Below are 15,488 nucleotides of genomic sequence, written 5' to 3' on the forward strand. Positions count from 1 at the left end.
CTTCTCCCCAGAATTCGGACGTGGCCATCTAGTATCTTGACATCTTACGTGACTCACCCCCTTGCTCATAGCTCGTTCGATTCAGCCTTTGATCCCTTGGGGATGTCTTCATTTTGAACCACATTGAGCTCGAGCCTCTGTGCAATGCCTGGCAGATAGCCGTGGTGGCTTTTTGTTTCATATCCGGTTGGGAGGTGCTCAGGTAGCGCCTCTTCCGTGACAAAGTACCTGCTATTATATATTATAACTATCATTATATCATCGCAGGTTCAGAGACCAAAAACGGCTGCATGCCTAAGAACGGGAAAATGCTGCGTCCAAGTACTCCCTCGAGATCCTCGGAGGAGAGCTTCTGCTTCTCTGCCTGGGAAACTCCGAGGCTGTCGGTAGCTGAATCTATTGGAAGGGATAACTATCCCCGACCAGCTTCGAGTCGAACCCAGACAGGAAAGAAAGCCACCAAAAGAAACAAGAACGCTGCTCACTATAGCCCTCGGTCTGCTGGCTCAGCACGTCGACCTCAGAGATCAGAGCACGTTACCGAGCTTATCAAATTCTTCAAGACTTGTGAACTCCCCATCTCAGACCCATACAATTTTGATCTAGACAGTCTTGAACTCAATGGGCAGCTACGACAACTGAAGCACCGTCAAGATGATCTGGGGCTACAGGAAGACTCCGCCCCTCAGAGGAAGAAATCGCCCGTCAAGCTATTTGCTCCTGACCTATGGAGCCGCACTCCAGCCCGGAAGAACAAGCAGAAAAACGACCGCTTGAACCCTGCTATCAGCATGGAAAGCATGCAGTACTCCCCCGGCACCAGAAGCCCCCGAGGTTCTCATGATAGCAACATTGATCGACCCATTGCTACTCCTAAGACAGAGGTTGACGGAGAATGTGCTTACCCAGGCATTTCAGTCTTACCATCTTCCAAGGAATCTCCAGCAAACGATATTGGAGTCTCGGAACCTTTCCCATCCTTGGCTACAATGGGCCAGCTGTATGATTTGTCTTCAGCAACCCTGACCGGAGATATGTATACGAATGAAAAAATGGAATGGACAGACACTTCAGTCGGCCGCGAGATCCTATCTGGTATTGATACTGACTCCGGGATGCCGATCCAACCAATGCCGGTACACCTTAACAGTCCGTCGAGCCACAACGGTGACAACGTACCTCAACCTCCACCAAAACCTGCGGTGCCACATAACTGTGCCAAGGGCTCGACATATTGGCCTCAAGACAAGCCGCTTCCCGATACTCCCGAAGTTCACTGCCAGCAACAAAGACAGCAAATTCAAATTTATAAAAGAGACTCTATCCGGGTTACAAGGTCAACCACCACGAGCTCCGGGTTTGGCAAACGACACTCTATATCAACTACCTGCGAGTCAACCTTCATCGACGTCCAGTGTCTCCCCGAACGGACTTCCAGCCGAAAAGAACGAAGGGCGGGTCGAACTGACTTCAGCAGCCTTTGTTGTCGATTATCTTGCCCCATGTCGGAAGAGCACGGTTTCAATTACGCTGAAAGTCTCGAGAGTACTGAAAACCCTGTGTCCACATTGGATCCGGCCGATGCCAACGAAAACCTAGATACTGCAACCCAGTCCAAATCAAAATCTCGAACCTTGATCCCTGCTCCAATTGATAGCTCCAGAAAGTATTCCGTGTCCTCGGAGCCGTCACTTACCCCATCATCGAATATCTTCTCGATATCTGCCTTGTCTGGTTCTGCAAGCAGTAGTACTTTAACCTCTCCCCTTACCTGGCACAACCCTTCTCAAAAGGGAGATGACAACGACGCCTCAAAGTCTATACCATCCACACCCGCCCTCACGGTATCGCATGATACATTAGACAACCAATCTAATGTTGAATCGTTCCCCAAACTCCCAACGACAAATGTTCCAGAAATAAAAGGAAGCGCGGATACTGCATCCAAAATCCTCCCGGACCACTTCCCTGCGGTACCTGTCAGAAAGTCTAGTAGATTAGACAATATACACGCCTTGAGAATGAAAGATGTTGCCGCCGCTAGGGCTGCACTTAAAGCTTCGAAAAAAGATTCAGCCACCCTCGAAAACACTGAAAATGTTAGGGGCAGACAAGCTAGCTCGCCGGCCATCCTGAATTACTCTTCTACAACCAAGGGAAGCTCAAGGAGCAGTGAGGAGTCATTACCGTCAGCCACTAGCTCCACTCGACCGACAGTCAAATCCGCCATGTCAAAGGTTACAGCTGATTCTAATACCAAGTCTTCCACCAATGGATCTCCAATGAGAACAATTATGCCTGATGGCTCAGTATTCACTGATCGAGCTACACAAGAACGGTCATTCAGACATAAGCATAACGCCTTCTCTCTGCTAGCCGGAGGATCTTTACCAACTAGCCCCAGAAACTCTCAGTCATTCATTCCTACCCCTGTGCCTCACAGGCCATCGCTAATGAGCCCAAAGAGTGTTGCCGGACTACGTGCTTTGGAAACTGTATCCCGTCCAGTTTCACCATCCCTACCTTCATCAGACGATGAAGGCATGGGAACCAGAGCGCATAGTGGCAGGTCAAGGCGGTCTACACGATCAACTCCCCGCAGAAACCGCAAAAGCTCGACCTTGACCATCGACAATGCCAAATCCCAAAAATACATCCATGATGAACCGCTACCACTCACTCCACCCAGCGCTAACGCCATTCGTCCCGACGATCCTGATTCTCTTTTATCTCCATACACTCCCACTCACTTTAAATACCTGCCAACTTCAGACTCTTCCATAGCTACTCAATCTCACCAACAAAAGTTTCTACAAGATCGTGTCTTCTACCTTGAACGCCAAAATAAGATGCTTCAATCTGCATTGCTCTCTGCACTTGAAGTTGGCGCCAAATGCGATGCCCAGCGAGACCAAAAGTGCAGCCCCCGCAGCTCAAATGCTATCAACTTCCGTGATGATATTATTGACATGCTCAACCTATATCGCAGCTCTTATGATGGTGGATGCGGAGTTGCTACGTCTTCTGCTTCCGCCACAAGAAGAGAAACTCGGCGCTCAGCCATTCCCCCTAATATCGGAGAAGCCGAGATATCCTGCTCGTCTACCACTACTTCTAGACTGTCGGTACAAGGAAGAATTCTAGCACGCCCGTCTACTTCTCCAAGCACAGCCAAGGAGAGAGCTCATCAGCGACTTATTGAGCCGCATAACCGCATCGGAGAGGCTATTGCCTTGAGATAACTTTTACAATCTTTACCACATTTCCTAAGATACCTACTACTACAACTTTCACTACCGCTGCTATAACAGACGTTACCCTCTTTTTGACTTGTGTCGGGACTTAACTCCCACTTCTCCATCGCTATTTACATTTCCACTAGTGACACCACTGTTTCCTTTATACTCCTTGTCGGGACCCTTCAAAAACTCGCTTTATACAACCTAGATGATTGAATGATTGAATGACCTTATCTACTGAACAATATCATTTCTCGTGGCTAGTTGCCTTGCTTTCTTGCTTTCTCGGTCGCTCGATAGTATTTATCGTAACATTGTTGTAAGTCTTACTGTGTTATTATATCCTTCTATATCATCAAATATAACCTGTAACCCAATTCCCAAAGCGCCACCAAACTCGCCACCCAACATGGCCATACCGGGGAAAAAGGAGAGAGATCTAAAATAGTACTAAAGATGCGAGCATATTATGTTCCGTAAGGGGAGAGGTTAAACCTGTGAACGCTGAACAACAAATAAGATATAGGTTAGTAAAAAAAAGAAGAAGAAGAAGAAAACCAGTAAATACAATAATGATAAGTATGGGTATGTTAGCTTAGCGGGCCGCTGAGCTCAGGGGTTCCGTTTCATGGATGGTTTCTTCTTGGATAGGTTCTCGGGCCTCAGCCTTGGTATTTCGGTCTGGCCTCTTCTTAGGCTTTGAGGCCCTCAGTTTATTCGCAGCTACAGCAGCCGGAGATATGGTAGGCGGCACTGGAGGGCTTGACGCTCCTCGCAGCCGACGTAGCCGTTGCATACGTTCTTCACCAGGAAAAACAGGACTAATAGAATCCGATCTCCAGTTACTCTGGGGGGCAGGCGGAGGACAGCCACGTACAGCTAAGCCTCCCCTATAGGACTCCTGTATGCCGTTTTCTCCCCACATCCGGACACGTTGGACCTTTCTCAGCTTTACCAGCCCATACACGCATACAAATGCTGTTAGGGTAAAGCAAGCAGCAGAAACAGCACCAAAGCCTAAATCGGACTCTTCGAGGAAGTTTTTCAAGTTCATACCATAGAGAGCTGAAAATAGAGTGCCTGCTGCCATTCCCAGAGTCCCGATGCTAAACTTGAGCTCTAGAAGCATAAGGGAGTTGCGGTTGGCATCAAGAATTGCTTTCACACTGTTTATATATACTTAGTATATGTAATCCTAGCAGGTAGTTATTTTAGGAGAGAACTTACATCTCCTCTGTATTTCTGATGTTAGTTACCAGATTGCCGCTGGCCTGGACGATCTCATCACAAACTTTATGATAAGATTCCAGTAACATCTCGACTTCTTGGTGGTCATGTTCGGCTCTGTGTATTCCTTTTGACCGCTCAGAGAGGTACATCGCCGTCAGGTCATCGTCTGCCTCTAGTAAGTCATCAATCGCATCACGGACAAGTCTGGCCTTCTGTTCGAATGTGCCGAGACGTTTAGAATAGACTAGGAGGTGCCTGAGTTTATCTCTGTCGATATCCTCTTCAAGCGCTCGTAGAACCCTAGAAACCGGTTCTCTAACGCCCTCAAATTCTGCCTCAAGGCCGCTAGTGATGCTTACGAGCACTGCTTCAAGTGCCCTGAATTCATATGGTAAAGCGCCAGACGCCCAAGCAGCTCGTGACACCGGTTCTTTCTGTCGTAGTTTTCCCTCAAGGTCATACATAAACAGGGACTGGGTATAAGTGTCCGTGGAACCATACGCATCAAACACCAAGACTCGATCTGACTTGATAAGAACCCTTAAATGCAAAAGACTGATAAGAATTGCGCTGTGACGAATGAGAATGTGCGGCAGGACGGAGGAATCAATCTTTCTCAGGTCTCGAGGCAGAAGGCCATACTGCAATGTAGGAAAGAGGGATTAGATTATGCTTCTCATTGAACCGATTTTCAGGAGAGCTTACCTTGGCAATCAATTCGCTCTTTTTGAATTCCCCGTTTACGAGAGTAACGTTTCCAGCCCCATCAAACTCTGTACATCGAAGTCGAGGTTCATTTGAGACCTTCAACGCCAAGTTGCGTCCTACATTGAAAGGATTGCTCTCATTCCCGTCATCGAAATTTGGAATGTTTTGAGGGAGGTCATCCGGTTTCAACTGCGGGTTGGCAGGTGGCCGTGAAAAGCCTAAAAGCCGCCGTAGGAAGTGTCTGCATCTCACAGTTGTAGTGCTGAAGGATCGGATGCCATTTGTGCTCAAGGGCTGGTATCGGCCGGCAGAAAGAGAGCGTCTGCGTGATATCGAAGTGCCTGTTACAATGGGCAGCTTAACCAGAGATATACCACACTTTGTTCCGTACGATGAGCCGCCATATGATAGTTTAGGCGAGTTCAAATGCAGCGAAGACCGAAAACCGCCCGCACAAGCCTGACTCGAACTCCATCGGCAGGAAGTTGAAACCTTTGACCGGCAACGCGAATAGTCAAATTGGCAGCGAAGATAGCGAAGAAGATTCGAGGACGGAGCTACTGTCTTCACAGGAGGCGAGGAAAGCATCTCTCAGCCTGATCACCCGGGTTCCGCAGGCTCACGCGCAAGATATAATGTGCTTCTCTTGCTCGCGAACATTGTCGCTCTTCTTGAAGTTTTGTACAAGATTCAATTTTCGCAGACTGGCCGTGACGATATACCGGATTAATGTTTTACCGAAATCCGGCATGGTGGAACCTTAAGTGGACCGCTCCCTACCTGAACCTTAGATGCCTACCTAGGTACAACGTCCTATCAGCGGCTTCAGGGCCTTCATCTCATATCATTCGTAGAGAGTGATTCACAGAAAGAGATAAAAGGTTTGATTGGATATAATATGTTTCATTTGCCAGAAGAGTTTATGGTAGTAGGGAGCACTAAGTTTTTTTATGGATAGGTGTTGACTGATATGTACAAAGGTTGGATGCAAAGCGCGGCCTCCGGGCCCCCTTTTCCCCCAAAATTTTGATTCCCGGGTAGTATCACCACTCATCGTCGGATTTCTCGTCATCTATAGCTAGTCAGACTTTTATCTAATAATTAAATAAAGATAAAATTGTTGAAGAGGTAACTTACCACTTGCGCTGACCTTCTTTTTTCGCTTAGCCAGAGCATCCTGGATGGCTCCCATCATGCCACCGGCGGGAGCGGGTGAAGCAGCAGATGAATCGGTTGCACTTCCGGGGACCATGGCCGCGCTTCGATCACGCTTCTCTGCTTCGCTTACTTTTCGTAGACCACGCCCACTGGAAGCTCGGATCGAGGCCATTAGATCGTCCTTCCCTGGAGGTGCTTTTGGTAGGGAAGGTACTGCACCGCCAGGAGGTGCTGGAGGGGGCGGAGGTGCTGGTGGACCTCCTGATGCTGGAGGAGGGGGAGGCGGCGGAGGGGGGGGAGGCGCTGCTGGGGCAGAAGAGGTAGATGTAGGTGGAAGAGGCGGCGGTGGAGGTGGAGGAGCTGGGGCATTTGAAGCAGGGACCGGCGGCGGCGGCGGAGGTGGTGGTGCATTGTTAGCAGGAAGTGGTGGAGGTGGAGGGTGAGGTGGTGCAGATACTGGGGGAGACTGTCGTGGTGGTGGAGAGGGAGGAGCTGGGCTTCGCTGAGGAGGAGGAGGGGGTGGTGGAGGTGGTGGTAGCATATGGGCATTTTGCGGTGTCTTTGGAGGTAATGGTGGCGGAGATATAGAGCTAGCCTCGTTCCTAGGCGGAAGGGGGGCAGGCATCCGACTCGGAGGAGGAACAGGAGCTGATACTTTGCGGTTTGTTTGGACCGAAGCACGGTTGTCTTCTGGTGTTTTAGGCGGTCGCGGAGGAGGTGGTGGCCCTGGGTTGGCTAAATTAGAGCCGGATGCCGCACGGCTCCGTGATGGTAGACTAGGACCGGGAATATGGGCATATTTCCCGGCATCGGCAATTGGAGGGGGAGCCCGGAACCTTGGTCGTGGAGGTGATGGCTCTCGTTTGGGAGATTGGGCTGGAGACTGCTCCCGCGGAGGGGGAGGAGATGGAGGCGCATCTGGCCGGCCTCGTCTGGCTGGAGGAGGAGGCGGAGGTGCTCCCCGTTTACCAGTATTTTGCGGGCTGATAGGTTGGGATTTCGATACATGTGGTGGAGGAACCGAAGGCGGCGGAGGCGGAGGCACCTTGGCCCTCTTTGTGGTATCTTGGGAGGCCGCTTCTGTGCTAGAGCCGTTAAGCTCGTTGGCTTGCTGTTTTTGCTCGATATATGCCTTGATAAAGTCCGAATTCTCCGCTATCTGCTCCTCAGTAATCCCCATGGCCTTTAGCTCATCAAGGAGGCCTCGCCATGATGGGTCTACTGTATCAAGCGGAGAGGATGTCTTCTCATTGTTTATAGGGGCCACCGGTGCTGAAGGAGCGGTATTGGCAGGTGGTTGTCTCGGCGGAATAATAGACTCCGCAGGATTTGGCGCCGACGAGGACCTATGGCCATGTAGAAGGCTTCCCACTCTGCCAAAACGGCTATGGCTTTTGCCATTCGATACCGGCGTTGGTGTCTGCCCGCGAGCCGCCGAAAACGGTGTGGCCTTGGTCTCCTTGCTAGCACTCTTTTCTCGTTCCGTCACTTTCTTGAGGAATGTCTTTGCCTCCTTTTCATCTGCAAAGGAGAGACCAGCAAGGCAGTCTTCGAGCTCGAAGGTGTGGAAGAACGTCCTGTCCTGGTTGTATGCGAACCCGTCATAGATTTCCTGGTCCCATAGAATCCCTCTGCCTGCAGGCTGTATAGACAACGAAAACGAGGTCGAATTAGCAATCACAGTATCACAGACGATATAGCCAGGGCAAATAAAATAAAAATCCGTTCATACCGAGACGTCTACCAGTTTTATCCAGAATGTATGCCCAACGAGGTCATTTGCGAGAACTGCGGCGCCCTGCAGGCCAGTGTATATCCACTTGTGAGTATTTGGCAGCGCAACGTAGAGTCTGGCAACTGCAACAGCGAGAATCTTGCTGGACGGCTTCGGGACAGTTCGTCTGACTGTCTCTTTATCGGCATCAGAGAGTATGGATGGCATGGTGAACTGCCCAGGAGCCCAAGGGAGTTATCGGTATTAATGTGGTCGTGTGTGCGAAGAATGCTGGCAACGGTGAGGACGGCTCAGGTATCCAGTCTCATCCTCAGGCGTGGATAATAAGTATTCCCCCAAACAGGCTCGTGGACTGCGCAGCGTCAGGGCCTGTAGTTGTTGCTTGTTCGTCGGTTGTTCGGGCTGAAAGTGTCCATCCTCGAGGAGTTGTTGGTGTTTGCCTTCAACAAGAGGCTTAGAGACGCCAAGCCTCCGCCGACGTTGGGCGATTACGCAGTGACTGTACCGCGCGTTACTGATCTATATCTATGACTAGCTATTTATTTACGTATTTTAATGGCGGAGCAGCGGGGGTCACAGTGTTTTCTACTTGAGGCGGTTGGCAGGAGATATCATTGGCACAGTTGTCTACTTCGATATCTTGTCTTTTGGAGGTAGCAAGTACTCACCCAGCATATGCGCAAGAGTTAGGCACAAGAGTACATAGTGGACATGGGCATAAACGCCCGTATATAATAGCCCCTTCAGCATTCTCAGCATGACAGGGTAGATTCACCGCACCCACGCAGATCGATCAGCGTTGTCGACGGTGCCTGTTTTGTTTGGGTTGGTGTTGTACTTCGGCCGCGGTGGGAGCCAGTTGGCACAGAGTATCGGGGCCCCGAAGCCGAATAGTTAAGACACTGCCTTTCCATGCCCTTATGTGTTCAGTGAAACGCCTGGGAATTTCCAGGCTGAACCCATCAGTTTTGTGGACGGAAAGGCTCTCGTAATGTTGGTCTGCAGCATCCAGTGTGAGAAGCACCTTATTCCCGTTAATCAATTCGATGCAGGGGAAATTCGTCATATTCTCCCGCAAGAAAACGTAAACTATCCCGTCGACTTCTGTGCCTTCCGGGACTTTTGTCTGTTGTTTGCGTTTCCAGCTGCACATGGCTTCCCTTGCAGTCTCTCGAGCTCCTGGACCAGCCGCTCTGCCTCTATCACAAGATCCTCTTGTTTGACCGTCTTTATCGGTGTATTCAAGATCACTTGAATCGTACATGACAGACCCGGTTTCCGTTTCCCCACAACATTCCCTTCTGCATCGAGGACGAGCCTTCTGCCGTCCTCGTCGTATCCATGCTTCTGCAGGGCTTCATAGTAGGCAGACCGAAACATTCGAGCGTACAAGGAACGGCCAACTGCTGGGGTGTCAGCCGGGCTACCGAGGGAGACGGATTTCCATATAATGTCTTTCTCTCTCTGTTTGAGCTTATAGTCGAACATTGGGCTGAGAATAGGCTTTGTCAATCTGCATCTCTTGGTGAACGGGGACTCGATGTTGCCGGCTGCGTATTTGACTGCGAAACAGCGGGCTTTGATGTTTAGCTTCTTCAAGCCCAGGTTCCACTCGAAAGGCTTGAGGTTCCTTGCCTTGTTCATGCTGCCGGAGAAGCTGGACCGTGTCGCAATCGCTTGTTGATAGGTTTAAGACCTGAACTCGGGGATGAAATTTCATTCCAACTCTCAACCTAAACATCAAAATGGATTAATGTTTCTCCGTCATGCTATCACAGGGCTGCCTATCAATGTCTGTCTGGCTTAATTTCACTGTTGTTACAATATTGAGATCGAGTGCTCACTCATGAGTAGCGATGTAGTTCATTTCCAGGCAGTCTCCAGGTGTGTTCAGTAACGGGTTTCACTGTAGGGCGCCTTGTAGGACTCGTTGGACACTCGGCAGACAAGGCGCATTTCCGGCCTGGCTTTCCCGGGTCGCTTATCTCGACTATTCACTGCTTTCCACCGTGCTTTCTTTTCCCACTCCTCCTCCTTGCTTCTTCTGCCTCGTCTTCCGCCTCTTCTTCTTCCGCCTCGCCGTCTTTTTACTCGTTCTATAAAAACTTTTGTATGCCATGCCTAAGCTGAGTCAGCAGGGGCAAAACTCACGTGGCGAACTCGTCCTCCCCCACTAAAAAAAAAGTCAGAAAAAAAGCCATAAAACCGATTCATCTCCCTCAACCCAACCTCATCCAGACGCTTGTGACGCCCCTGTTCAACGCGAACTCGTTTTTGCCTTGCTAAAAAAAGTGTCTATCAAATTATTATACCCGTACTCTACAGCCAGTGAGACTCTGTCAGAATGCCGAAGAATAAGGGAAAGGTATGACTTACTCTTTATCGTGACTCTTTAACCCCGCAGAACCCGCCCACGATAAGCACGAGGCCTATCCATGTCCAGGTGGATGGCGGCCTGAAAGAATATAGCTATGATCTATCTCGATACGGTGCTTTTCACTTTCGATATGTTGATACTAACTACTCAATAGGGTGGTAAAAACAGACGTCGTGGAAAGAACGAAAACGACAATGAGAAGCGCGAGCTGACCTTCAAGGAGGAGGGACAAGAATACGCCCAGGTAGTCAAGATGTTGGGTAACGGTCGATTAGAGGCTCTCTGTTTCGACGGGGAGAAACGCCTGGCTCATATCCGTGGAAAGCTTCGCAAGAAGGTCTGGATCAACCAAGGAGACATCATCCTTCTCTCGCTCCGCGATTACCAAGACGAAAAGGGAGATGTCATTCTCAAGTACAACGCCGACGAGGCCAGAAGTTTGAAGGCCTATGGCGAGCTCCCAGAGAGTGCCAAGATCAACGAGACTGATACGTATGTTTCCTCCCGTTACGTGGTTGTTCATGAGGATATGGGTATTTCTAACGTTACTGTAGCTATGGTCATGAGGGTATTGAAGACAACGTCGAGTTCGACGAGGATCGTGATAGCAGTGATGAAAAGGACATCGACGTCGACGAGATCTGAACCCATCATCCCTCCAAAAGCGGCACGTCCCGGCTCGATGGATTGCTTCTACTGTTCAACCAACAGCATCTATCCGATCGCCACTGTCTATTAAGAAACTTAAGGACGTTTGGTTTTCTTTCCAGCGGCTTGTCAATATAACTAGACCGGATTGATGAAGGCTCTCATTTGATCCTAGAAGTGCTTTCCCATCGAGAAAGGATATCAATTACCTGACCGAACTTACCTCGCCGACGATGCATAGCCCCTGGTATGCACACGCTATCTGGAGGCTAACGAATGTTGCTATTAGCCACATTCATGGTTCGTTCGTACGGAAAAGGGCCGCAATCACGTTAAAACAGTCGACCGGCGCGTGTTCACGTAACTTGACCCGACGGTTTTCAGCAACGATTTTCCTTTTCCTTATTTTTACGTCTTCCTTAGCCATGATGCATCTCGCTTCTTGTTATACCATCTCCTCTGGAATGCTGAAGAGTGATGCCAAATGGCTATGGCCCTTTTCTTATTTTGTGCTCTTTTTATTCTCAGCATCGCCTCGCTTTTCGTTGACTTTGCTACCCTTCCGTTTTTCATTTGGATCTTCCCATTCGGTCATGCTTCGCGATGGAAACTGAACGCATAGAATGATGAAAGTGATTAGTTGATGTTGAGTTAGCCAATAAAATTGGGTTTAATATAATTATTTATCTCCCTATGATTCATACACCGTCTCGGAATCGAATACGCTCCGAGTAAAGAATTTGAATATCTTTCTTGCTGCTTCTTTTCCCACCAGCGGTTCAAGTTGCTCAATTTTCATGTTGGCCACCTCATGGATGTTCTTCGTCTCTAGAATAAGACGCTCGAGAACCTTTGGTTCTACCCCTGGAACGGCTCGGATCATGTCTTGGGGTAGGAGGGAGAACACTCGATGCTCTATCCCGGAAGCAGGCATCATATCCGCAGGTTGACCATCGGACGTATCTAAGCCAGATATATTGAAATTGAGTCCGACCTGAACCGCCTTTATAGGATCAGGCTCTGGGTTATTCTTCTTCAACTCTGCAAATATTTCTGCCGTCTGGTAGGGTGAGGACGACCAAATTATCTTCAACCGAGGAAATGCGAGAGTAAGTAATACTAGTAGATGTTGTGCTGATTTAGGGTTTGCTGGGTTAATCATGTTGCCGGAGCCAAAGCTAGTGGCATTATCAGCTACGTAGGACGTTGGAGTAGCAGAAGAGGTAAATGCATCGAAAGTGAACGCCTTGTTTTGATCAAACTCGATTAGGAGCATCGGTTGGGAGTAGTGCTGAAGCATTGTTTCCGCTTGTGTGTACAACCGTCCGTTTTTTAGGGAACTGATCAAATCCCGTACAGACTTGCGCTCGACACAGATGTCCGGGGTGATGATGTAGTCGCCCACTGTTAGTTGGCATGGGACCACAACCATGCTACGGCCATGGAGTAGTGATGGAAGAGCACTTCGAAATTCTCGGACATCTACAACCACAGTTGGAGGTGCCGCCGTGCCCGCAAGTCGGCCACCACCAGCAATTCGGGTGTTCACAGTCCGTAAGAATTGCTCTTGGGGATCTTCATGGCTCTTATCGTGGACTAACTGCATGGCCATCGTCTACGGTACACAAATCGTTAGCGAAGAGCATGGAAGCAATGATGTTTATAGTCTGTACTTACCCCCCTTTCATGAATCAGCTTCGTAAAAGCATCCTTCTCGCGGCGAACGGCACTCAAATATCGCTGCTCTTCCACTGACTCACCATAATACATGAAGTATACCCGCACATTTCTCTCTTGATGGGAACTGCGATATACCTCCACCCGCCTAATGAATGCTGCATCAGGCTCATACATTATGATGTATCTGGGCCTTAGTTCCTCGAGGACATGTTCATCCATATCTCCATCGTAGTGGTGAACAACTAGCAAGTCGTTCACATCATAAAGCTCATAGTAGTTATCCATATCTTGAAGATCATCTTCCAGGGTGATGTGTTGAACTTCTTCCAATATTGCTTGCTGTATAACCTCCTCTGAAAGATTTGATACCTCAGGAAAATCCTCAGTGTCTACCTGAACGCTCCCATGAGCTGGTCTTCCAGCTCCAGAAGAGCTAGCAGTGGAACTACCGCCACGCACTCGTCGTCTTTTATTCGGGGGCGCTCTCCCAGAATGACCTTGAGGAGCGACGCTGCTGATAGACGTAAAACCCGGTACCTCAGCAATGCCTTTCGTTTTTGGCTTTACATCATATAAATGGTTGTTCACATTCGAGAGATTTCTTTTCCAGTATAGATATTCTCGGAGTTTCCTTCGCATCATAGTATCTGCAGATGGATGATGTTCATCTTCGTGGGGTATAATCTCGGCCTCATCATCTTCATTTTTATCAAAAAATTTCTCCTTTTTATGCATGGTGGAAAGGTATTCACGAACTTGTCGGCAGGTTTGTTGATCACTACACATGATAAGGATGGCATTGTTGGAGGAACCCGGAGCTGCGGGATTTAAGTATGTGTCCTGCTCGATTTCTTGCAACACTTCCGCAAGAACAGCCCACTTAGGTTGCTCTTCCAAGATGGGTTCAATACCATTGAAGATATCGGAGGAAGATGATGTGGTCTTCTCTGAGGCCTTCTTTTTGTATACTCGTGACTTAGCAGTATCAAAAAGTACATGTGCTGCCCCAAGGAATAGCCAAGGCGAGTAATTTTGTTTTGTAGACCCTGCAGGAGCCGAATGGGCACTTATGACAGTGTCAAGATATTTATTCAACGAAACAGCGTCGAATGTCAGTAGAGAACTTAGCATACTTGTTAGATTGAATTATCGGGATAGCTTGGGAGGTTATTGTGAGTAATCTTACTGGAGGATAGACCGAAGAACTGTTAAGTCGCTGGCAATCTGTCGTGTTCTAAAAGAGACACGATGCCATACCGGATCCAGCTGTCGGCGAATGGCGACATCAAAATTTTTATGAAGTGCGCTATCCACCGTCCAATCGTCCCCGACATCGAGGCCTGTATTAGATCTTTTGAGTTCTCTTATATTAACTTCCACGCATTCTAATACTGCGTTTTGTATTTCTTTCATTTTATCAGTCATTGGGACCTCGAGTTCAATCACCTCAGCTTTCCTATGGCCTTCCAGGGACTCTGCAACAGTAACCTGAAACCTTGGCCACAGGGATGTCTTTTGGAGAAATAGGTTCCGCAGCATATTTGATAATGGTGCAAATCCAGTGGTGAAAGGCTCTGGGGTGTCCGAGAACGCTTTGAGCATTCCATCCTTGTTGTACTGCCTATATATTCGGATGATAAATGCTTCGAGCGAAGTGGCTACCACTCTATCCAGTAGTTTTTAGCAAAGATAGAACGCTCACGGTTCTAGGTATCATGCTTACTTTTCAGCATGAAGAATGATCATGCCAGTGATGAGTTTTGGGTCAAGGAGTCCTATAGCGCCACTGTTAAGAGAGGGCCTAGTAGGTATAAGAGTCATGACATATTAACGTACGGGAAAGTAAATCCACAACCAGAATCCGAGAGGTCACGCTGATGATGCCTCCCTCCGAGTACATTTTATGCCTTCAGTGTATTAGTTTAAAGAGGCCAGCATAAGTTTGATAAAAATGAGCAATACCTCGTGGAAACAGTAGCTCGATCAGTGTTAATGACCTTGAGTCCTCTGGCTAAAGGTGATTTACTGACGGCATAATGTTCCGCCAGTGCTATCTCCAGTTAGCATCGATGTACCAAAGATAGACTTGCTATACTAGTTCCCAAAATCAAACCAACCTTCACCAATCCATTCATTCTCACGATCAGTAGCCCCAACTAATATGATCAGATTATTCCCAGCCGCATCGTAAGTGTGAAGCAAGTTGGTTATTATTTTAAGCAGACCTAGACCCTGGGCTAATATCACCAGTTCATCTTCAGATCTCAATTCATTTAACAAATTTTGCTGATATTGCTACAATAGAGGTCAGGTAATGAAATATATCTTTCATAATCTCGGTTTGGGCCCATACCAGAGGTAGAGACAGCTTGATTAGCGAAGCCGGCAGTCCAGACGACATCATACGAGAGCCGTTGATGTCTACTCGATGAGGCGGACACGAAAGTGACAGGAAAACACGTGATTCACTAGTTAACTGGTAAAGTGAATATATGCATGAGGCGGCTAAAGAAGGATGGAGGTAATTGAAACGTGAAAGTGTTGTGCTAGGCCCCTATCTACCGCTGTGCCTGCGAGGCAGTCCCTTGATACGTCGAGGTGTCGACTGAAGTTATCAAAATGCGGCTCAGGAAGCTTTGACGCTCTAGGATTACGTAATGGTGACGGCACTAGTCACTAAAGCAGCAATTGACGTGTGCTAAAACGGCAATGA

The 15,488-nt window shown here is 48.5% G+C and overlaps 6 protein-coding genes across 6 annotated transcripts; 2 read left to right on the forward strand and 4 right to left on the reverse strand.

The window, feature by feature from the left end:
* Nucleotides 1–308: 308 nt before the first annotated feature.
* On the forward strand, nucleotides 309–3,242 carry TRV_05854 (uncharacterized protein; the record flags this gene model as incomplete). Its single annotated transcript, XM_003020035.1, has 1 exon — nucleotides 309–3,242. One exon carries the CDS (start codon nucleotides 309–311, stop codon nucleotides 3,240–3,242), a length of 2,934 nt encoding a protein of 977 aa, XP_003020081.1.
* Nucleotides 3,243–3,834: 592 nt separating this feature from the next.
* On the reverse strand, nucleotides 3,835–5,765 carry TRV_05855 (uncharacterized protein; the record flags this gene model as incomplete). Its single annotated transcript, XM_003020036.1, has 3 exons — nucleotides 3,835–4,405; nucleotides 4,467–5,110; nucleotides 5,175–5,765. The coding sequence occupies 3 exons, from the start codon at nucleotides 5,763–5,765 to the stop codon at nucleotides 3,835–3,837; spliced, it is 1,806 nt and encodes a 601-aa protein (XP_003020082.1).
* A 455-nt stretch (nucleotides 5,766–6,220) lies between these two features.
* On the reverse strand, nucleotides 6,221–8,277 carry TRV_05856 (uncharacterized protein; the record flags this gene model as incomplete). The annotated part of the gene is made up of 3 exons (XM_003020037.1): nucleotides 6,221–6,249; nucleotides 6,315–7,977; nucleotides 8,068–8,277. 3 exons carry the CDS (start codon nucleotides 8,275–8,277, stop codon nucleotides 6,221–6,223), a joined length of 1,902 nt encoding a protein of 633 aa, XP_003020083.1.
* Nucleotides 8,278–9,159: 882 nt separating this feature from the next.
* On the reverse strand, nucleotides 9,160–9,714 carry TRV_05857 (uncharacterized protein; the record flags this gene model as incomplete). Its single annotated transcript, XM_003020038.1, has 1 exon — nucleotides 9,160–9,714. One exon carries the CDS (start codon nucleotides 9,712–9,714, stop codon nucleotides 9,160–9,162), a length of 555 nt encoding a protein of 184 aa, XP_003020084.1.
* Nucleotides 9,715–10,414: 700 nt separating this feature from the next.
* TRV_05858 (uncharacterized protein) lies at nucleotides 10,415–11,092 on the forward strand (the record flags this gene model as incomplete). Its single annotated transcript, XM_003020039.1, has 3 exons — nucleotides 10,415–10,435; nucleotides 10,602–10,939; nucleotides 11,002–11,092. 3 exons carry the CDS (start codon nucleotides 10,415–10,417, stop codon nucleotides 11,090–11,092), a joined length of 450 nt encoding a protein of 149 aa, XP_003020085.1.
* A 694-nt stretch (nucleotides 11,093–11,786) lies between these two features.
* On the reverse strand, nucleotides 11,787–14,596 carry TRV_05859 (uncharacterized protein; the record flags this gene model as incomplete). The annotated part of the gene is made up of 4 exons (XM_003020040.1): nucleotides 11,787–12,710; nucleotides 12,773–13,898; nucleotides 13,962–14,396; nucleotides 14,499–14,596. 4 exons carry the CDS (start codon nucleotides 14,594–14,596, stop codon nucleotides 11,787–11,789), a joined length of 2,583 nt encoding a protein of 860 aa, XP_003020086.1.
* Between the last annotated feature and the right edge of the window lie 892 nt (nucleotides 14,597–15,488).

Source organism: Trichophyton verrucosum, assembly GCF_000151505.1.
Source record: "Trichophyton verrucosum HKI 0517 chromosome Unknown contig00651_1.f1.exp, whole genome shotgun sequence".
NCBI lineage: Eukaryota > Fungi > Ascomycota > Eurotiomycetes > Onygenales > Arthrodermataceae > Trichophyton > Trichophyton verrucosum.